General features: G+C 38.1%; 1 protein-coding gene across 3 annotated transcripts; it reads right to left on the bottom strand.

The window, feature by feature from the left end:
* Positions 1 to 7595: 7595 nt before the first annotated feature.
* On the bottom strand, positions 7596 to 21838 carry lsr (lipolysis stimulated lipoprotein receptor). 3 transcript variants are annotated; one of them, XM_046045147.1, is made up of 11 exons: positions 21492 to 21838; positions 19834 to 20163; positions 17756 to 17875; positions 17364 to 17420; positions 16186 to 16332; positions 14583 to 14786; positions 14319 to 14375; positions 13091 to 13207; positions 11225 to 11522; positions 8755 to 9214; positions 7596 to 8319 (listed from the first exon to the last, which is right to left on the bottom strand). In XM_046045147.1, the coding sequence occupies exons 1-11, from the start codon at positions 21529 to 21531 to the stop codon at positions 8284 to 8286; spliced, it is 1866 nt and encodes a 621-aa protein (XP_045901103.1). In that variant the 5' UTR covers positions 21532 to 21838; the 3' UTR covers positions 7596 to 8283. The 3 variants fall into 3 exon arrangements, with proteins under 3 accessions (XP_045901103.1, XP_045901104.1, XP_045901105.1); XM_046045148.1 differs by lacking the exon at positions 21492 to 21838 and adding an exon at positions 20835 to 20954; XM_046045149.1 differs by lacking the exon at positions 17364 to 17420 and having other exon boundaries at positions 21492 to 21835.
* Positions 21839 to 23017: the final 1179 nt, after the last annotated feature.

Here is a 23017-nt window from a genome sequence, read left to right as displayed (position 1 = left end):
ACTGTCATCACCTTTGTTCCAATTAGTTCAAAAGTCATAATTACTGATAAGTACAAATCTACTTAGCTAGACTTCAATAATTGTTTTATCTTAATGATACTTTAGATCTCTGCACTACTGGGGTACTGGGCTTACTACAACTTACTATAGAGCTGGGGCTGGAACACAAGTTGAATAAGAGAAACATCTCCACTGCCTCTCTGATCAAAGACACTACAGACTCCTCCTTGATGTCCTTGAACTACACCGTGAACTGAGGTCACTCTGAAGCTGCTTTTAAACACGTAGATGTTGTTTTCTTTTTCTACAGTCTGTGTTATAGTTCCACTTAAAGGTAAGCTTCATTTATGATTTTTCAACTGATAAGGTTCATTTAAAGCTTTTTTTAAAGATCTGTTTACAACTTCAACAACCTGACAACTCATCCTTCCTACGACTACCATTAATAAAACACAGAACACTATTGAGCTTAACTGTGGGATTAAGAGTGTTCACACAGTTGCACGGTGCTGTGACCGTGTCATGAAACTCCAAGACTTGTTAATGCACCCCCTCCCTCCGCCAGACACAGTAGCCATTGTCTCCTGAGGCTTTCTGGGACAGAACAGCTCAGCTCGAGCCTGACACCGCACAACACTGGGAAGTCGATGTGCACAGATAATTGTCTTTTAATCACAACAATCCCCTTTTCTCCACCCTTGCTTGATTGTTTCTGTCTCTTGTTCTCTCTTGGTTGTAACTCCTGTGGCTTTTAGCAAATTCGACCAGCCACTTCGAACTTGTGAGCTAAAGCTTTTGTGATGGAAGCAGGGCTGTAACTAGGAATGATTGGTCCCATACAAAAGTGGACTTCGGGGCAAACTGCTTTAATAACATTTATTAAAATTATTGAGTCTATTAAAAACATCTTTGTCTACAACTCAAACGCTCCTTAAACATTAATTTACTGATCCATTCCCGTCACTGATTGAATGCTTTTGATAACAATAATCAACTGATATAACCAAACCTTCTTTGTATGCACAGTTCAACTTTGTCTCCACACAACAGTTCTAATTTAGCGACCATCTTCACCAGAAAATCAATGTCATCAGCTAATTGTTCAAATGCGTAATACACTTTATGTTTATGTTTTCCTGTCAAGCAACCTCTTTTGCAAATAATGACTATCCCCCATCAGAAACAAAAGCATGTTGAGACATTGATGTACTTTCAGATGGTCAAACAACGTTTGAAAATGGTGCGTCTGGAAATTTCTGCGCTTTTTGATATGGACAACCTGATTTACAACCCACTTCACGCTGTAATTGCTCAGCTGTGTGGAGGTGAGACAACATGCATGGTTTGAACTTCTCTCTTTTCTCATTCTTCACATAATTATTTTCATCACTTTTTGAGTGAACAAATGAGTGCAACACTATGAATGCCTTTAGGGAAAGGCTGTCTGTATGTGCTGTTTTACAGGATTATTGTGCTCGGCATCTTGCCAAATGCAAGCATTTTTACGCCAGCTTCGAGTGGGGTCAGAACAGGTATAAACCCTTCTGCCTTCAGACATGTGTTACAAACAGGTAATTTCAAGCAGACGCTGACCTTTATAATCCTCTTACACGGGAGAAGGTCGTTATCATCCTGTCTCCCAGCACAAGTCAATTTGGTTTTAATTATGACAACAATCTTCTGCTTTTTAACAAGTGAAAATGATCCTATAAAAGCTAATAAAAACCCTTTAAAGGCCCTGGAAACCCATGGTAAACCCACACATGTGATTTGAATTGTTTTGGCTGATTACACCTGATCTCAGAGCTGTGTGGGCACGTACATATTTGGCTTTATTATCAGTTCCCTCACTCCCCTTTTTTGCACCTCTTAGGCCTGAGCGAATTACTTTATCATTATCGTTGTAATTAGTACACAGAGTCCTGCAACATCACGTAATACCAGCTGAATACAAATCAGAAAATATGTACAGAATCCACATACTGTAAACACATTTACATGATTTTGCAGTATTATGATCTAGACATGGAGGGTGGTGTGAGGGAGACAGGGAATGAGGGTTGGTGAGGGAGTTGTTGGGATTGTGTTGGATAGAGCCGGGGGGCAGAACACCACACTGAGAATGGATCCATTGTAGATGGCTGCCATTTGCAAAACTGCTGGAAAAGATTGCATTCTGTGTTTTTATCTCTCCACCTAGAAGAGGTTTACCTAAATCATTTTACACTTTGGCCATGTATTGGACATGCAGAAATAGATGTAAACAAATTACTAACAGCAACAGTTTTAAATCTGCTTTGCTTTAAAATACAATGTGCCTGCTGCTCAGGTATTAAAATTCTGAGGTTTTTCTAATTATACTGAACAACTGTGAAAAATACGTTAATTTGAAAGTCAATGTCCCAAGTGAAATTCCAAAGTCAACACTCAAATATTTAACTTGGGACACTTCCAAAGTCCTCAGAGTGACTTTAGAAATCCCAGATGAATCCCAGACTTAATTTCTTTCCTATCAGAATGAAAATATAAATATAAACAATACTGTGCTTACTATATTATATATATATATATTTTTTTTTTTAACTCTGATTGTCCATATATTGCACTAAATATTTAAATGTAGTGTATATCTCAGTGAGGGATTATTGACCCAGTTCAGGACTTTATATCCACAGCACTGACATGCTGATGTCCCTGTGTTAAATGGGATTTTTATTCCCAAAGGTGCAACTAATCTCAAATGTGTCCTACTTGGCCTTAGTTCCCATATTGTGCCCCAACTGTCATTGTGCGAACTGCAGTGTGTATTTGATATGCATGTCATTTCTTTTATCATTTTCTCTAGCTTTTTCCAGTATAGACATTGAGATAATTGACAGCCATTTTGCACAAATGCAATACGCAACACTAAACCTATCACTATTTGTTTAATGTTACATTTTCAGTCATTGTCTAATGACTGAAAATCAATGAATTGACAAGCCAGACACCATAACTATCCAACGCAATGAGAGCATTGACATTCATTTGCACACAAAAATGTTGACCATAATAAGTAGGCGATCATTTGTCGTGACGAGAACAATATGAAACCCAATGTTCGGTTTTTCTTTTCATTAAAATACTGGAAAAATTATGGCTTGTTGAGTCACCATGCTCCTGTCTTTCAACAAATACATAATGCATGATTATCATTAGAAATAGCATTCTGTGCATGATTTTCAGCTGTAATCAAATGTTATAGCATCAAATATGGATATATGATAATAATAAAATGTGTAAAGGAGCTGTTAACTATGGATATACACCACACGGCTATAAAATATCTGCCGCTTTATTGTTGCCAACTATGGCCACAACATAAAACTCACTGCCATTCTGTTGCAAATAAACAATTAAAAAATGAGGAATGTAAACACAGTGGAGAACAGAACAAGTTGACTCAGAGTGAAGCAAAACCCAGCAGCATTTACATATGAGGAAAATCTAAAAGTAATACATATTAATTGTAGATCAGAGACCAGCAGAGCTCTTACCTTATCAGCTGAGTAGCTCAGAGAGTGGTCTTCTCTCCTTCGGTTTTCTCTACTACTCTCCCTCCTCCCTCCTCTGTCTCTCTTTCTGTCAGCAGATTGGCTCTTTGGCACACACAACCTGTGATTGGGGTGTGGGGGAGCACAGCTTTCAGGTTTAGATTTGCACATTATCGGTAATTAATTAAAGGATCATTTGGATTTTTTTTACAACTTGAGGGTTATTTTTATGATTTCTATTATTATTCTAACACTGTACTCACCAAAGTAATTGCTGAGATCTGCGAACACAGCAACATCACTACAAAGACGTACAACAGGACAAGAAACATGATTGGTCAGACAGGCTGTAAACAAGCCAACAGTGTAGTGAGATTATCTAAACCACAGGGGGTAAAACTGAAAGTGTCTGTAATATTCCCTCACTGTACAAGAAAACCATTAAAGCCAAGTACAATAGGTCAAAACTGAAGTAGAAAGCTGGTCTATAAACTGTGATAGACAGAGATTTTGAATAATAATGTTATCGTTTCCCTTTGTTTTCTCTTTCAAATAAGTTAAAACCAATCTGATCATCTGTTCCCTCTTGCCCTGTGTGACTTCTTTTTAATGATTTTGTGCAAGATCTTCACACAAGCTGAGTTTGCCAATTATGAGAAATAGCCTACAAAGTCCTCACTTCTTAGTAGATAAGAGAAAGTATATAAATATAAAACATTATTTTAAAACATGTATAAATTCATGAAGTATAATAATACTGCATGATAGAGAAATGAATCTACTAATAGAATTTAAACATTAATTTAGAAATTAAAGTATGTAAAATAATGTCACTGTCAGTCATCTGTACCAGCTACTTTCTACATCAATATATCAAGATTGTAGGAATTAGATGTAGATAATTCAGACGATATTTAATAATAACTGTCGGCCAATAAGTAACAATTGTAGCACAGAAAGGCCAAAGATGTTTGAGGTAACGAAGAAAGAGTGTCGCAGTTACATAGTTTGTCATCCAGAAAGCCCCGGCCATTTTTTTCAGATTTTCAATTTGCTGCTCAATTCATATCTTTGTCACAATTTATGTAATGTAAATATTTCAGGATACATGAGACTGCACTTTATTTAATAAGCAAAACTATGCCGTCTTTTGCACCTCTTTTTATTTTTCATAATTAGTTTTTAAATTTTTTAAACCTTAGCACTTAAGGAACATCATTTTGTTGACCTGTACACTCTATCAAGAGATTGACAATAAATTGTATCATGACCTTGACCTAAATTATTTAAGATTTAAAATAACAAATTAAGTTAACGTAATCCAGGCTATAAATGTACACTGTCCTCTTAATTTTGTTTCTGTAAAGACTGCTTTACATTGTAGATGGATGATCCAATCAAAATGAAGTCAGTTATTAAAGTTACAGGTTACTGATAGCAGGTTAAATTCTCTTGAACAATAGGCTATAACGCATGCTGCCTCCACAGTACTACGGACAATAATCTATAAGGAATTTCAAACCTTCACTATGCAAGTGAAATGGAAATTGAGTTTGTTAAATAAGTCACTAACAATAAAATACTGTAAATGAGGCTGTTTGAAAGTCCAGGAGACACATTTTGTCATTTTTAAAAGGGAACTCCTTAAAGGTCAGTTTTCAAGTCTGAGAAGATTATCCCTGATGGTGCCAGAGTGATGTCGGCAGGGTTTGGGCTTGTAAACTACCAACCAAAATTGGGTAGATTGCATCACTCTGGGAAATGTAGGTTCAAACATTTTTGAAACTTCACCCAATAAAAGAGTATCACAGTGCTGCATCAATTTTCATCACTCTTCTCGAAGTCTGGCTCTTGTGAGTCGTCCAACTTTATGAAGAGCAATACTAAATCACTGGAGTTCCTCCTCAATATGAAGACCGTGTTTCTCCTCACACTGGTGAAATGACATATTATGTAACAATATAAACTCAAATAAAGTTCATATCATCAGTAGCCTTGTTTGAAAGTGGTTCAAAAGGCGTGCATTTGAGGGTACTAGTCTGTGGTTCCTAAAGCGAGGCCTGAGTACCATTTAGGGTTATGCAGTGTCCCCCAAAAAATGCAGTTTCACTGACAGAATAGTCTGGTGCGATGTGTCCTCTGCTGCCTCAAACCTTCAGAGCAAATATTTTTAAAATAAAAATCAAGCTATTGTCAGAAAGCTTCCTTTGGAAGAAGCAGCATGTCCCTATCTGTCTAATGTCGGCATTCATCACTTTCTCAAACACTTGCACAAATATGAAACAGTCAAGAAAGCAAGTGTTAAAGTTGTCAATTTGAAATACAAATTTCAACATATCTGCACTTCTGCCAATTGCATGTAACCACCGTCACAACTGGCATTGTGTAGTAATGTGCAGTTAGCACACACCTTGTCACAGTAACCATCCTCTACCAGAAACCTAAGGGTGTTGATTGACAGCAGGAAGGACAGTGTGAGGAGATGGTCGCCATGGAGAAAGATACACAAATTGCAAGAAATCTGAAACAGAGGATAGCGGGAGTACTGAAACAAGATAGTGCCATTTCAAATAATTAAATTCTGACTGTTGAACAACTTGGCATAAATTATTTGATAATAATTACCTGTTCAGTAACTTATAGTAAAATCCTTTTAGAAACCAAGTGATACAGGACAGCAGTTTTGACCTTCTGCTTCTTGGGTTATGAACACAGAGTATCAGTATACAAGTATACAACTATCTAAAATATTAATGTGCAATTACAATCTCAGTGGACAAACTAAAGTACAGCAGTGGAAACATTTGTAAAATATAATGTAATACAACACCTTTGCTAAGTTTAAATTTCAAATTCATGCTGAGACTGGGTAAGTGTCCCACACAGAGGTTTGTGGGTGGGGGTGGCGGTGCGGGGTTTCCACTGCATGAATGCCAATACTGACGGTAAACTGAAGGGCTAATCCTTTTCATCAAAGTAGGAATTGTATAATTAAAATAAGGATATAATAAAACATAGAGGAACATCAAAGTTAAGTCTGTTCTGAACTCCCAATAATAAACCATCTGAACTTCCTCAGTGTTTAGTTGATCAGTTGTTTCTTTTGTCATTTTACTGTTCCAAATCAAACAGTAGTGAACAATTGCTGCAACCAAAACGTCACAAGATGCAAGTTATTAGTCATCCTGACAGACTCTGTCTGGATGACTAATAACTTACATCAATTAAACTGCACAAAACCAGAAATAATTGTATTTACCCCTGTCGGACCAAACACTAGCTACCATAATAATCTCACCACTAGCCTGGGTGTCCTTTCAGATAACATTTCAGAAAGAAGCACGATACCCTGGTATCATTTTTGACTCAGAGCTGTCTTTTGATGCTCAGGTGACCAAAATAGCACAAAGTGGTCGTGTTTTGTCCAGCTGAGACAGCTAACAAAGATTAGAACATGCCTCTCCTTTGCTGACTTATAGAAGGTCATCCACGCCTTTATTTCCTCAAGGCTCGTCTACAGCAATGCTCTGTATTCTGGTATTAGTAAGGGAAAAATCCATAGACTATAGCTCATTCAAAATGCTGCAGGCAGGCTTCTAACTCACACTAAGAGGAGTGACCACATCACACTAATTCTCGCTGCCCTTCACTGGTTACCTGCGAGTTTTAGAATTGATTTTAAGATTCCACAACTTGTTTTTAAAGCCCTGAACTGTCCGGCTCCTGCCTATATCTGTGACTTAAATCCCTACGAGCAGGACCAATGCCTGAGATCCTCCAGCAGGGCTCTACTGATGGTTCCAGTCTCGTCTTGTCACTAAAGGTGACTGGGCATTTGCTGTTTGGGCCCCTCAGCTGTGGAACTTCCTGCCCGGAGATCTTAGGCAGGCAAACTCAGTGGCCTGTTTTAAATCTTTTCTTAAGTCTTATTTCTATTGTATGGCATTATAATATTATTATTATTATTATTATTATGGTCCAAAACAACAACATTGCTAAAATCTAGTGCCATTAAATTACAGAATAACATTGTGGTGTCATCTAGTGGTAAAACTCTGCAAGTCAAAAATAAATGGCCTGATAAAGACCTTTATTGTAAAATTAGGTTTCATCACAACACAATAAGCATTTGTATTACTGGTTGGCTGTACAATATACTGCAGGTTAAAACTGAAATTTTGTGTAAAAAAAGAAGACAAAAAATAAAATGTAAGTACTCAAAGACAAATTGTAACCAAGACTTTTTTGTTCACCAGGTTTCTAAATGCACTGAGCAGACCATCACAACTAAAAGCAAAGATAAAATCATTTCCTTTAAATGTATGTAATTACACAAACACAAGTAAAAAGTCTATTGACCCCTACAAATTTATATCAGTACCTATATCAGCTAACTGAAACTACACAAAAGTTTAAAAAGTTGAAACAATCTAAAAACGTTTACTCGTCAACATCTACAAGTTAAATTCTGTACACTCTAAGGCACTTGTGGCAGCCACAATGTTTTATACATGAACACACACACACACACACACACACACACACACACACACACACACTTCATCTGTGCACCTCTTTGCTGTTGAAAATTATACATACACATTCAGCATCATTCATGATAAGTTTACTATAAAGTATGAAACATAAAAATCAGCACAGCAAATTAGCAGTGACTAATATTTACAGTCATAGAAATTAGGTGGTCATTTTAAATGGATTCTTTTAATGGATCAAAGCATCATGGTTGGGTTTACACCACCAGGCTCTCCCGACTCACAGCTCCATTCTGTAAGACAAGAAAAGCCGTGTCAACTTTACAAATGAAAAGGGAAAAAAACCAACATAAATCCAAATACAATCGCATTTTCTCACACACACACACACACACTTTTGATAGCTTTAGGACAATAATGAATTCCAGAAGGATAAGCTTTATTAGGCTTTGACTGCACAGACAAAACTTTAATGTCCTGTCATGGAATTTGTTGACTATAAGGAAAATAAAGAATATCACCAGCCTTATCCTTTAATCTTACCACTGACGAAATTTAGTGAAACTTAAAATAGCCTACTTAAAAAGGATAGGTTTTGAATTTTAGAGTTTCTTTCTAAAAACAATACTCAGGTTCCCACTGCCCACAGGCTTTACTTCCTGTATCTAATAGTCATTCTGAAAATCCCAGCACGTGTATTTGAGAATGTGAGTTTTGGTATGACATACCTTGCGGAGGTTACTTTTCTTTGAAGATGGCATACTTTCATCATCACTGTATGGTGGTGGTGGAGGAGGTGGGAAGTCATCACGCCGGCCGGGATGTCCAGAGGGTGGGTTGTGAGGAAGTGGCGGGGGCCCACGTGACACCCTCCCCCGATCTGAGCGGTCGCTCTCGCTGTTCAGTCGATCCCGGCTGCGCGCTCTCTGCTGTTCGCCCATCTTCTTCCTCTCCATGGCTTCTCGCAAGATGCTGTCATCATAATCATCTCGCATGCCTCTGGCACCGACATCAGGCCGGCGAGCCCTCTCCAGGTCCATCAGATCGTCACGGCTGCGGCTGCGTCTCCCTGGGAGGCCACCTCCGTCTCCTCTGCGACGATCATCAGGGGAGTAGTCACGACGCCTGCGGTCATCAAAGTCACGGCCATTGCCGCTGCGGGCACTACTGCTCCACCCATCATCCGAGCTACAGAAACAGAGAGCAGCAAATTGAGGGGAAAACAGAAGCATACTGGGGTTGCACTTCTGCAACCATCATTCGATTAGCTGATAAATAGAGTTTATGACAAGTTCAAATTATAACTTAAACCTCATTGTAAATTTTTAAGCACAGTTGATATTCATTGTCGGTGTCACCTAACTGGACTGCATCTGAGGGTTAAGCTACATGCTGCATGTGTGTGCAGCCCACAAAATGTGTAAACTCTATAAGCTTTCTTAACCAGCACGATATCACCTTCCGGAATGTGAATGATAAGGGTCAAGCATCAGAGACTTTTCTTTCTTTCATTTCAGCCTCAAATATTAAAAAAAAAAAAAAAATCACGATCTTGGTAGCATTTTTACACCGACGCATTTTTCAGCTTTAGGGAGAGCACCTTTATTAAATCAGCGGAAGGGAAAGCCAAACGACCTGTCTGGTAAGCCCCAAACATTATGCAGAGACTCAGCTAGAAACACCGACGCTTTGGGGAAAGCGAGATGAGACATGCAAAATAAATATAGTGTGTAATGAATTTTTCATATATATCTATATACTGCATATGTCTCTTTATCTATCTATCTATCTGTCTATCTAGATGCATACAAATGAAATTTATACTTATAATTTCATACTTACTACTAGTAGTTTCCAATGTTCCAAGTAACATGCAATGAATAAACTGTAAGTTAAGGTGCATCTACTGTACATATATGATTAGAGAGGTTAGCCCAGCTGATACTGGATTTTTGAGGTAGAAACAAATTTCAATTTCACAGTTTTAAAAACATCCTTTTTACACTCAGGCGGCGTGTGCGCTGCTTTACGACTGCGCCACGGTTTTGACCCGTCCTCAGCCCGGCGTCAACTCACACAGGAAGCGTTTCAGAAGTGTTTCAGCAGCGGAGCGTTAAGCCCGCCCCACGTTGTTGACTTGTTATTATTGTGATTGCATATATTGTTGTATATTTGTCATCTTGTGTGCTTCTACAACCGATCACACTCTGAACAGTTTCCCCCCCAATTCCTGCAGGTCTGGTTAAGAAGGCTATATAGTTAAATTGTTTCTTTTCTGGTCTGTTTTAATTGTCTGTACAAGGTATTTTATTATGATAATTGAACGGATTCTCTTTGTCATTTCTGTGTCTGACTTCCTGCCCGGCTCATCTGCTCTATGCTGCTTAACGCGTCTTCCGTCAAAAATAGACCAGCTGCCTATTCTCCGTGCAGCGGAGCAGAGAGCCGCTTCTGGGACTCTTCTGGGACGCACTGCAGCGTTTCTAGTGTGAGCACAAGCATTGACTACAATGGCAGCGATTAGCTACGGCAGCCGTGGCACAGCCGTAACGCGGCGTCCAGGGTTAGGAAATATCTTTCAATTATTGATCTCAGTCCGCTTTAGAGAAGCAAACCTTTTTCCATTCTATTAAAAAACTGTAGTATTACATTTTGCCCAATATCAGCTATTGCCAGCACCACTGGCTCATCCAGTTGGTGAAACAAAAAGAAGCATCATAGCATTGTTACTGAAGTGTAGGTTGTTGCCACTTTAGGCACAAAAGCGGAATATGACCAAGTCAAGATTTTGATTATACTTACTAGGGCTGACCCCGAATAGTCGAAGATTCAATGCTTAGATGGGCGGAGCTTGATTCGACTGTTAATCTCATAGTCGAAGCTTCGCAGCGAAACGAGGATCATGCCATTTTAATGTTTTTTAATAAATGTTTTTAAAGTAGGTGAATAAATCCAGAGTTGTAACCCTAACCCTCAAGGTAGGGGGCATCAAGTGTGCATGTATAGGCGTAGCGTAAATTAAATTAAAACTTAAAATTTTGTTTTGTTAAAGATCAGTCTGCTTGATGAGAAAAAAGACACATACATAAAGTAGCAGTTTTAGTAGTTTTCTTTTTCAGTTGTGAAATGTGGACAGTCTTCGAAACTTGAAAGCTTAGTGCACCGAGCTAGACAACAAGCGCAGGATACAGGACTCACCCTCTCCTGCCTCTGGGTTCATCTGGGCGACGGTGTGGCGGGTAGTTATCACGGCCAATGCGCCGTCCGATGTCGTCAAGGTCATCCATGGAGCGGGCACGTACGCGATCCCCCATGTACCCTCCACCACGTGGCGGGTAGTCATCATGGCGGTGGCCTTGCTGGGAAACACTGCTGATGGTGCTCATGGCTTCATCGCGGTCATAGACTGTGGCCAGAGCTGGCGGCTGGGAACGAACTCCGCGGCCTCGAGTATCGAAGCTCTCATGCAGGGAACTGACTTCAGTCATGTTATCCACTGAGGAAGGAAAAATAAAGAAGAAGAGATGGTAAGTAAAACCCAAAGAAATAAAATGCCCCATTCAGACGGGATTAATAGGCCTTCTACATGGGGAGTTTAGGAAATATATATTTACTTTGCTCCTGTCTAATTTAACTCCTCATTCTATCCATCAGGAAATTACAGGTTGTGGTCTGTAAAAGACATGGACATTTAGCAGGATAAAGCCAAAACAAAAGCTTAACGCCTCCCCATGGTAACACTGGAGAGTTGAATGGAATGCAAAGATTCTCCATAAAGTGAATATGGGTAAAAAGTCAGAACTCCTGAATTGAAAACAGAAACTTCCAACGGCAAACTTCTGCATTTTAAATAGTAATTGGGAAAAATGTAAACCACAATAGACTAAAGAATAATGGAGCTCATAAGAGAATGACACTGATCACTGAAGGATTTTACCAAAATTACCCAAATCACAAATTATAAATTTATACAAGAAATGATTCCTTTTTTTAATACAATACTATATATTCACTTTTCATGTGCAATTTTTTTGTTGAATGTTGCAATTTGCATTTGCACATTGCTAACAATATTGGTCACCTAACAACTAAAAGCTATTGGCAATAATTTACAGTTTAAGCTTGTAACAATCGTCATCAGCCACTTCAGGCCAGTGTTGGAAACAATCAAAACTGAAACCTGGCTATAGATGAATTGACTATCCATTTGTGTAAAAGCGAAAAGAGTTCACCGTTTGTTGTACACATAACATTACGTACTGCTTAACGGTTACTAATAGCGAATATGTCCAACGTGTCAGATTTGGAAAACAATCAAAATCATTCCCACCTTCATTTTATTCAGCTTTGTAACAGAAAGAATAAGAAAATATTATAGTTATAATTCAAGTTCAGCCTGACACGGTCAGTAAAGTGAAATCAAACACACTGACTGTGGCTGTTTGCAGTCAAGAATGCTATAGGAGTTAATTGATGCCACACGTCCACAGTAAGCACACATACTTTAATGTTTGTGCCCTATTCATTCATTCAGTGGCTGTAATGTCTGTTAATCTAGCAGGTCTTAATCGGCAGGAATATTAACCATTTGTTATGTTGTGACAGACTTTAAAAAGGGCTTGATTTAAAGGAATCCTAAAATCATATCCTATTATTGTTTAACCACAGTGATCTTTAAGGGTGTTGCCTCTTGTAATCCATAACAATAGTTAACTAACTATTATGTTGATGTTGCTATTTTTGCTATATAGCAAGTGTTTCATTTCCTAATTGTTCTACATATCGTTTTCGCTGTTTGATGCTGTAACATTTGTATTTAAAAATGCTGAGTATGTTTTTTTTTTTCATCATGTTCAATGCCCTGAGTTTTATGATGTACCTTCATATACCCCTTGAAGTCATCCCTCACTTCATAAAATAGAATTGAATAAAATTAATCTAAACACAGGCAGTAGTTAGAAGGCAAATCTTGATAACTTTTACAAGAAGTTGATTTATTTTCTCCCACAGTAGTCTGGGGCACAGTTGGCATGTAACTGTGTCCAGAATAGCAGAGTCACTCACAGCGGTTGAAGTTAGCAGGTCTAGATGGGTCCAATTTAGAAAGTTCCTTCTCCATATAGTAAATAGCACGTGTAGCGTTCCCATCAGGGTCCACCTGGATACGATACCCACTGCGAGCTGGTGAAAAGATGAGGGGTATTATATTTAGCTAAATATATCCCACACACTGAAAACAGCTGTAGCTATTAAATCTGATACACTTCATTTTCCATTAGCTACTTGATCCAAATACCAAAGTTCCTTGATCAAAACTATTATTGTTGATCACCTTAAATTATTAATATGATATAAATAAAAGTTTAACTGGGGGGCAACATAGGTCAATAAAAAGAAATCAAAAATATAAATAGACTAAGTGGAATATCACACTGCAAAAAAGCTATTTAATTGAGTGAAACTCATTTAAGAATTTTACTAATGAGAAACCACATTGGAAACATACTTTTCAATTATTTCTGTAAATGGGCTTGTCTTGTGTTGCAGCTACAACACAGGAAATATAAAGGCGGCCATTCCAATTAAGTCAGGGTTTTTCCCGCATAGAGAATTACGAGATTACGCCGCCTCCGTTACTTTTGTTCGCGACTACAAAGCCAGTGTGTGTCTGTTTACTTTTTTGAAATGTAAGGTTTTAAATCAACTTTTTTCCCCACTTTATCAAATACAAAACTTCAAACAGATCTGCACAATACATTAAATCAAAGGTGATAAGCTATCTTGTAAAAGTGTGAGAGGATATTATTTAAAAATAAAATCTTTTTTTACTACTTTCAAATGCTTCAAAAACAGGAGAGCAACATGTGTAAATAATGTTTTGTAATTCCGTTGATTAATATTTGATGGTTTTCGCAAATATTACTGGGACCACTGGAGAGAACATTTAATATCCAGGTATTCACATCAGCTACTCTTCAAGAGGACCCTGTACTATAAATGAAAACAAGAGCTTATGTTACTTTTGATTTGATTTGAACATCTTGCTGTTTGTTAACTGTATAAATGAACACATTAGCTTTCATGTTGTATTTGATTTCATTTTTCAATAAAATATGCATTCATGTGAAAATTTCCTACAATCAGGTAATTATTAGAACTCTTAAATTACATTGCTTGAGCCATTTAAAGGCAAGCTACACGTGTACATGTATAGGATCATACCACCTACGATTCTCTTTGAGCCTGGAAAAACCCTGTAAGTGTTTGTCCCCCCGCCCTCCAATTTACTCACTGTGGTCCCCTCCAGCGTCTTGGTCATGCAGCAGAGGCACCTGGGATCCCTGCCCAACTGCATAGACATAACAAAGCATATTTCAAAAAAGATTCAACAAAGTTCAAAACAAATTAGCTAGGAAATGATATGAGCTCATAATGAAACTCATATTCTCAGTTAACTGCCACCTGAAGTCAACAACTGCTACAGAAATGACTCAGCAGCTGCCTCTCAAAACATGTTGGAAATAACAATAGGGTGGTTTTAATGCAAGTCTCTCACGTGAGCTGGTGCCATCATATTCACGAATGTAACCATTATGGGGAGGTGGATACCCAACTCCGTTGGGTTGAGGAAGCATAGGTATACCAGGTTGGCCCATTAGCTGGCCACTGTATGCTGGCTGAGCATACATACTGGGAGCATAGAGGGTGGGAGCATACTGACTGGGCAAACCTTTCTTCACTGCTTTCCCTGCCTCGTACACTGAAAAATATTGAAAGACAGTTGGTTACAAGTGTAATGAAAACATGATAGCAAAATTATGATTGTGTGGAACAGAAAAACACCTCATTTGGCTTTGGTTGCAACAACAACTGCTGAAGACCATTAAAATTTTAACGGTAAACTTAAAGAAATAGTTCAAAGATTTGGCTTAATTGTTTATTTCTTGCTGAGAGCTGGAAGAGAATACTGATACCACTCCCATGTCTACACATAACAGCTAGTTATGAAAAAAGTTAGAAAAAAAACACAACTTTTGGTACAAATGAAACAAACAAAATATAATTTGTTGGTATGCTTTGGAGGTGCTGTTGCCAGCCGTTTCCCCCTGCTTCCTTGTCTTTATGCTAAGTTACGCCAATTGGCTGCTGGTGGTAGTTTCACATTTACTGTACAGACATGGGAGTGGTTTCCAACTTTCTGCAAGAACGCAGAGAAAGGTATTTCCCAAAATAGACAACTATTGCTTTGAAAATTAATGATTGTTTCATAGAGTGTAATCGTTCTTTTGGTGATAATGACTCAAATTATGCTTTCTCTAACTTGTGGTTAGGTCTACTGTAGACTATGGTCTACAATGAATAAATAAGCTGAACCCAATTTGTGAGGCAGATTTGCATGAACAATCCAGAGCTGAAGTAAACCATGAGATGTAGGTAAATTCAGACAGGGTGTTTCCATTTATGTTTACTTTGCACCCCCACAAAAATTAAGTACACTACATGATATGAATAACTGCAGTAAGATTTACAACTGGGTATAGTTTGACATTGTTTAACACCGGCCTTGTAGTTCCGTGAAAACAACACTTTTAAGGCATTTTTTGTAGTTCCGATTGTTTTTTTTGTTAAATGTAATGAGACCGCCATAGTCAACACATGATCAACACAGTGTGACATGCACCATTGAAAGCCTTTGGAGATTGGATTAGTATTTCGCAAGGTAAGAATGTGTGTTATGATTTTTCTTTCCCTTTCTTGGACATGTTTTTCAACTAAACTATTTTTCATCTCTCTAATAAAAGGCAGGAAGTGTGTCTGTCTGTTTGTATTTCAATTATGTCAAGAACAGTTCTTCCAGCGACCTCACACGTGGTGGGTATGTTGCTGCAACGGAGTGCAGTGTCGCGTTTGGTGCAATTTGGACACTCGACATGTTCAGAATAAATAAATAAACAAACTGGAGAACAGCGCAGAGCAGAGTGGCTCATGCAGGCAGGGCAAACGTCCCTCTGCTATGCAGCAGCGAGGGCGGGGAAAGACACATTTCAGTGTAGCAAGCTTAAGCCTATGTAACTTTAAGTTCAATAACCAGACATAGGCTATATACAATAAAAGAAGGACTACGAGTGCAATTTAATTTACTTCCATTTGATACTTACATGCTTGTGGGCAGCAGCAGCGGTTGGGGCAGCAGGGGCATCTGACATAGCAGCAGCAGGTATGTGGACAACACTGGCACCAGCAGATCCCAATCAGGATCAGCAGCAACAGGAAGCCCAAAGTCACCAAAACAACCAGAAGCCAGTCTGTGTGGGCCAGCAGAGGGTGCATTAGATACAGTTATATCAAGTAATTTGTTTTCACAGTTCTGTTGTCAACTGTTTTAGTTGAAAAAAACACTAGGGACTAGGGAGTGAAATGTCAAAACATCTGTGGAGAACAGAAAGTAGCAGTTTGTTGCTTGACACACCCAAGGGCACCTCTAACCATAAGCGATGCTGCTTTTTGTTTCTAAATGTAAATAATCTTGGTAAATCATTGGGTAACTCTCATGTTGATTACTGAGTTTTCAGATCAACAAAACAAGTTGGCTACAGTGGTAGCTTGGATATTTTTTTAAAAGGTTTTATCAAACCGGTAAAGCTGGTTTGACCTTGTACCCAGGGCATGATTTGCCTCTGCAAGTCAGTTCAGGCAGCACATGCACTCAGCAAAGAGATAAACACAGCAATGGGAAGGGCGATACTGTTCGTTCAAATGAATCAACTATAATGGAAACTCCATGAGCAGAGAACAGTGTAAAAACATTATTTGTCTGTGTATACTGATAAGGAAATATGTGCTAAATGCCCTTTTGTTGCAACCAGGCAGCTACAGAAAGTCACACATGGGAGCAGAGCCATAATAAAGAAAGAAGTGGAGGCAGATAAGGAGGGAGTGTAAAGTAGAGAAAGTTGAGGATGTAAGTGAGGTATAACACAAGCACAACAGTTGGGTTTGCATGAATTAATCATTATTTTCTCACATTTACAACCACAACAGGATGTTTGTATCTTAAATACAGGGGCCTGATCTCAAGATGCCATAGTTTCTTTGTCTGTAATTGTGCTCTTTGAGTTTGATCTTGGCCATAAAATTTACTGTGTGTCTAAGGACAAAATTGTTCAGCGAAGTAAAAATACAAAAACACACAACCTGGGAGACCTCAAGCAATGCAGCGAAGGTTTTGGGTAAGAAATGTTTGCTAATCTCATCTCATTCATAACTAAAGTTCATTCATACACCTCCTCTATGGGACTAAAACAAGACAGAGCCACAATCAAGGGGCTTGTACTACCTTCCATAACCAGTAAGTCAATGCCAGGCAGGAGGTCAGTAGTATTTGACTTTCTCTCTGTGAAAGAAAGATAAAGCCACAATTACTTTAAAGTGGTATCGGCCTAATTTTACTGCCTACAACGAATGCCTCCAAAGCTTATTCAGAACCGGGATGGTGGCAAGTATCCTCTCTGTTGACTGAACAACTGCCCACACACTAGTTCATCAGCCACTTGCAAAATCTGTCTGACCAAGTTTATTTGAAACATTTCCTCTTAATTATTTGCAAACCTTATGTGCAGTTTGATGTGTGAATGGAAGGAAGAACGTGAAGAAAGGGGAAACAGAGAAAAAAAAGAAGCAAATTCATGTGTCAGAAGGTGACCACATACGCCTACAGAGGTAACTTACCGAGTACAATTAGCTCAGTGTAGTCTTCACCATTTCCTGAAAGGTCCTGGGAAGAGACCACAGAACAGACGTAGACACCGCTGTCGCCCCATGCAGTCTGAGCTATATTCAGGTCTGCCTCTGTGAGAGACAATAGATCCACAGGGTTGATTTGTTTTAAAATGGCTACATTATTATTATTATTTACTATCATTGCAATCTTATAATAGGTGGATCTTAATAATCCAGTCCAGTATTTTGACATCTTCATAAAAAAATATGACTCAAATATTTCTGCCCATTTTGAGTGTATGTGAATTCTTCCACACTGAGTTCTCTTTGCGTTCAAACTCCACTGTAGCCTCACTGTATCTTTACAATTCTAATATTGAGTTTCAGTGCTGTCTTGGTCTTGATGGAAACAAGTGTTTTTCTCAGCTTGCCTTTTTTTATTTTATTTTTTTTTATTTTTTTAAACAAGGCACAAATCTTTACTTGGTCAACTCACACAAATTTATAAAATGTAACTAGGAAGCTGTTGTTAATTCCTCTAATAAACGTTTCCCACATTTTTATCAGTGAAAATTGAATGAATGTCTTTGTAAAAAAGCTAGGTTGATCTGGCCAATAGATAAAAGACACATGCATGGAGCAGACAGGTACTGTTATGATTACTGTAAAGCATTGTACAGCAATGTGCTCATGCTTGTGTGCTGCCAAGAAACATTCTCTGCTCTGGATACAGGGTGTGCGAAAATGAAACTTAAGCAAATGGCCCTTTTTGTTTGAAGGTCCACCCTGAGTGGGAGTGATAGTGGTGAAAGAATTATTTTTAAATGCACACCAGATGTCAACAGGGTGACAACAATTCACTCTGGACCTAAGGAAGCAGATCTGGCATTTTTCTCACCCAAATGTGTTGATATAGTACATGCATTTTTGTACTAAGTATTAATGCAGGTTTTTAACAATTTATGTAACGGCAACATCTCTATTTATCAACAAATCCCAGGGTGATGATGCATTGGTCAATAAAACCCCAAATATTTGAAATGCACTCTCGGATAAGATCAGGCTGGTAACTTTCACACTCATTCATGTCTCATTGTGTTGACATCATTTGTGTGATGATTTAATACTGTATTAATATGTGGCAATCTCTACATTTTTTTTTATTGTTGTATTGGCATTGTTACTGTACCAACACAGTAACTTTTCTTCAGCCCTGTAAAAGACTTTGCAAATTGGCCTTTGAAAGTACTTAAGTGATTTTCTCAACAGTATCAAAGTGACACTAAGAAAACAAATATGGTAACAATGCCAAAGGCAATATTGTTTCACATGCATGGTGACAGTTTAAACTATACTGGACAGCTTTACTGGATAGCTATTGTTTTAAAGGTTGATCAGTCTACACCAGCAGTATATCAGTGCATCAGCACATTCCTGTCCTCTAAGTTAATACTTTTCTCATTTATCTTCCATGTGGGAAAGCAGCAAGGGAACACTTGCAATAAATGCACTGCTTTCAGGATGGTTCTTCTCTTTGTATGTTCCTCTTACTTATGCCACCCCCGCATTTAACTGCACATGTTGAAAATATGACTGTGACAACATAACATCAGTCCTTCCTGTCCTACTTGGACATGTTCAAGCTAATTCAGTTTCTTAAAGCAGATCTACTGTCTACAGTCGAGTTCAAATGGAAATTCTAATCATGAATTATGAAATTCTATGAAGGAATAAAACTCAACCACCAACATTAAATACTCCAAGATATTCATGTTACTGTATTAAGAAGAGGAACTATGTTAAGAAAATGAAAAGAAGCAAATTCTCACATTTGGGAAACTAAAAGATCAAATATATTGATTATCAGAATGGTAGCCAAATAATTTTCTGTTCATCATCTAATCGTTGCAGCTCTTTTGTTAAATTGGTACTTCTACTGACTGCATAGCATACTTTGTTTTAGATAATGATGACATATTTTAAATCTCTTTTTACCTCTCAAATAAAAAAAAATATATATCAAAGATACATCGCACCATACAATTCCATTCAGATGTCTAGTAAAGTGTACATTTTGATCAACTCACCATTCATGACACTGATCTTGCGACCCTGGTATTCTGTGCCAAGGGTAACAGCATTTCCTTGCTTCGAGGCCACTATGCGCACTGTCCTCTGGCTGTCGGCACACTCAATGTTGGGGTTGTAGTTGGGATTGTTCTGAGCCAGGATGTTTGCTGCACTGCTGGGATTCAGTGCAGCCTGGATGGGGTCCTGGCAAAACGATTTGTACTTCCACGTGACAACAGGAGGTTGAGTGGCGCTTGTCTGGTAACTACAGCTGAGGGTTACAGGCTGGAAGAGGATGACAACGTACCTCTTTGTGGGGCACTGGACCGAAATGGCCATGGTGGACTCTAGAAAGAAATAAAAAATACTGAAAATTTTAATTGCTGAGTGGTTGATGACAATGAGGATTATATTATTACTACTACTCACATTTTGTGATATTGTGTAACGGTATCTGTTAAATCGACATTAACCCTAGGGTGTGGTATATGACAACAACATTTCCTCACTGCTAGTATCACTGAGACTGGGTGTGATGAGTCACTTCTGACAGGCTGTTTAAGGCCTGTCCATTACAGCAAACTACACTACTTGAAAACTTCTGAGAAAGGAGGAACAATCTACACCAGGCTCTGATTAGCCTTTGTTCACAGTCATCACATACAGTTTCGGTCTTTTCATGGAATGCGTAGACAAAAATATAGATCAAGCAAGATGTGTTCCTGGAAGTGTCTGTTTCTTAATTAAATGTCTCTCTCACTGGCTAATTTCCCCATAGCCTTAATGTTAAATGTAAAGGCCCTAAAGGAAACCTTCATGGTAGAATGCACATTCAGCATTAACTTTTCCTAGCACAAAAAAAAGAAGTAAAAAGACACAAAGTAACCATGAAACTGAATATACTGTGTTCAGGTTTTGTTTACAGACATTATAGCATATAACAATATTTTCAGCCATAATAAAGTGCAGTTAAAATCATAGACAGTGGAATTGTAAATTACCCTACCTATATACCTACCCTATAACCTACTTCATTTATTCTTCAAGTGTCTTGTTTGAATTTTATGCATCTCAGATTCACTAAATGATGATGGCTATGCTTATTGGAGGTCCTCTGAGACCTTGGTATTTAACAGAACTGTGTGGGTGTCCCTGAATGTGTGGTTTCCATGTAGCACATTCAGCAACAACATTTCCCCAATCACATTTTTCCCCTTTGTACACATTGACATGTCAACCCATTCCACAACCCGTAAAAACTTTCCGTATCCATGTTCCATAGTATCTTTTTATAACCCAGCAAATAATTGTGTTCTGCCATAAAACATATATAGTGTGAACAGGGCACTAAAAAATTATACCCACCTTTAACATTATAGGGTTCATAAAACAGCTACAAACAAGAACAAACTCTTAATGTTTTGTTATATTAATATGGTTCAAAAAATCGTGTTTGATAAACTGCTGTTTGATAATCTGTGTTTGTATATATAGAAAAATGGAAAGATAGATATGGCCTAAATATAAACGTCCCAAAGCAGTCACTACACAAAAAAACATCAACAAGTGTGCCAAATTTCATAAACACTCGAGCAGCCATGGACGCACTATTTAAAAAAGGACTTTTCACGGAAGCGGGCCCACCCTGTTTGGGGAAAAAAATAGACCAACTTACCTGTTGCCATTAAAGCGGCGATGATTAACATCCAAAACATTTTTAATCCTATATCCTCGGGGTCTCAGTAGATTTGGCTTATTATATTTTAACCAAAAACACGATCAAAACTGAAGGTTTTACATAATATTGTGCGCTAACTTTACTTTTCCTCAGCCAGGTAGCGTCAACTCCATTTTGTCTCTTTGTGTGTAGGCGATGGGAGTACCTGAACGCCCCACGTCAGCCGCGCAGCCAACAGGTGAGCGTTCACAGACAGGTTGCGAAACACAGGGGTTTGTAAATAGTTATGGGTTGGGTGTTTTTGATTTGTCTTTGTGTTTTCGGTCGGCGTGGATCCATTAGACTGCAAGGATCTGTTGGTGAGAGCAGGGCAAGTTAAAATATGAAACCGTTACCTTGTCAACATGTTTTTATGCTCTAAGATAGAAATGTGACAGATTTTGTTTCACCCACCCGCTAGTTGGTACGATCCAGTCACTGATAACGTTATCAAAGCACTGTTTGTTAATGTTCAACCAGTTTGTGGGAGCGAAATTGTGTGTGTGTGTGTGTGTGTGTGTGTGTGTGTGTGTGTGTGTGTGTGTGTGTGTGTGTGTGTGTGTGTGTGTTAGGGTAAATACTTTAAGTTATGTTTATGTTGTTTAGGTTAAGGTTAGGCACGTAGTATTTATGCAATGTAATGTAGTGATAGAAACTGTGTTGGTGTGAGGAGTAACCAAGGAAGTCCCAGTTCCTGTAGGTGTGAGACCTTGCAGATTTACCATTGACTGTTCAGAAGTATTCAGATCCTCTAGGCCTACTTCACGAAAAGTAGCCCCACATTAAAAACGTTACTTTAGTAAAAGTAAAAGTATTCATTGTGTTTCACTATTAGCCCGTATGATTAATATTACTGCTAAATTAATGTTTTTGGTGCATTTTACTGCTATTGATGTTTAAGGTTGTGCTAATTTCTACTACTTTTTATACTGGTTGGTATCTACAGAAATGCATCATATTCTACATCATCACAGATTTGTAGCTTTGCTGTCCTGTGAGAACTAAGTATCTTTAAAAAGTCAGCTCTTCATGAGCTCAGAATTACTTTCCCGTTTTCAAATTTGTGAGGAAGCATTTTCCAGCTAATCCACAGGGGGGTTTAATCAGTATTATCCAACATATACTATTTACAAGTGGGCCATTCTGTATAATGAATCCTTTCACTTTAGGTTATTTAGGTACATATTTTTGCTACTATGCCTATCTTTATACTTTAATTAGTCTTATTAAGAAGGATCATTTTCTCAATCCATTAAAGAAAATTTAATCCTCTTGTTTATCAGAAACATTTTAATTCAAAATCATCAAATTTGGAGAGTCATGGTTTTCACTGGACAGAGTATGACAAATTGTAATCTGAAAATCATATTCACGGTGGTGGAAAATAATTATGTACATTTATTCAAAGATAATTTTGAGGTAGCCGACTTCACTAGAGTATTTCCATTTTACGCCACTACTTTGTAGATTCAATTATTACATTA

The sequence above is a fragment of the Micropterus dolomieu genome, linkage group LG03 (assembly GCF_021292245.1).
Source record: "Micropterus dolomieu isolate WLL.071019.BEF.003 ecotype Adirondacks linkage group LG03, ASM2129224v1, whole genome shotgun sequence".
Lineage (NCBI taxonomy): Eukaryota > Metazoa > Chordata > Actinopteri > Centrarchiformes > Centrarchidae > Micropterus > Micropterus dolomieu.
This window is presented reverse-complemented; position numbering and strand designations above follow the sequence as displayed.

What these genes read in the sequence shown, in the direction of transcription:
- lsr (XM_046045147.1), bottom strand. Translation starts at nt 21,531, where the DNA reads ATGTTTTGGATGTTAATCATCGCCGCTTTAATGGCAACAG. An exon ending in CAAGATCAGTGTCATGAATG is followed by an intron (nt 17,876 to 19,833) that starts GTGAGTTGATCA and finishes TGTCTCTCACAG; the next exon opens with AGGCAGACCTGAATATAGCT. An exon ending in GAACCCAGAGGCAGGAGAGG is followed by an intron (nt 9,215 to 11,224) that starts GTGAGTCCTGTA and finishes CTGTTTCTGTAG; the next exon opens with CTCGGATGATGGGTGGAGCA.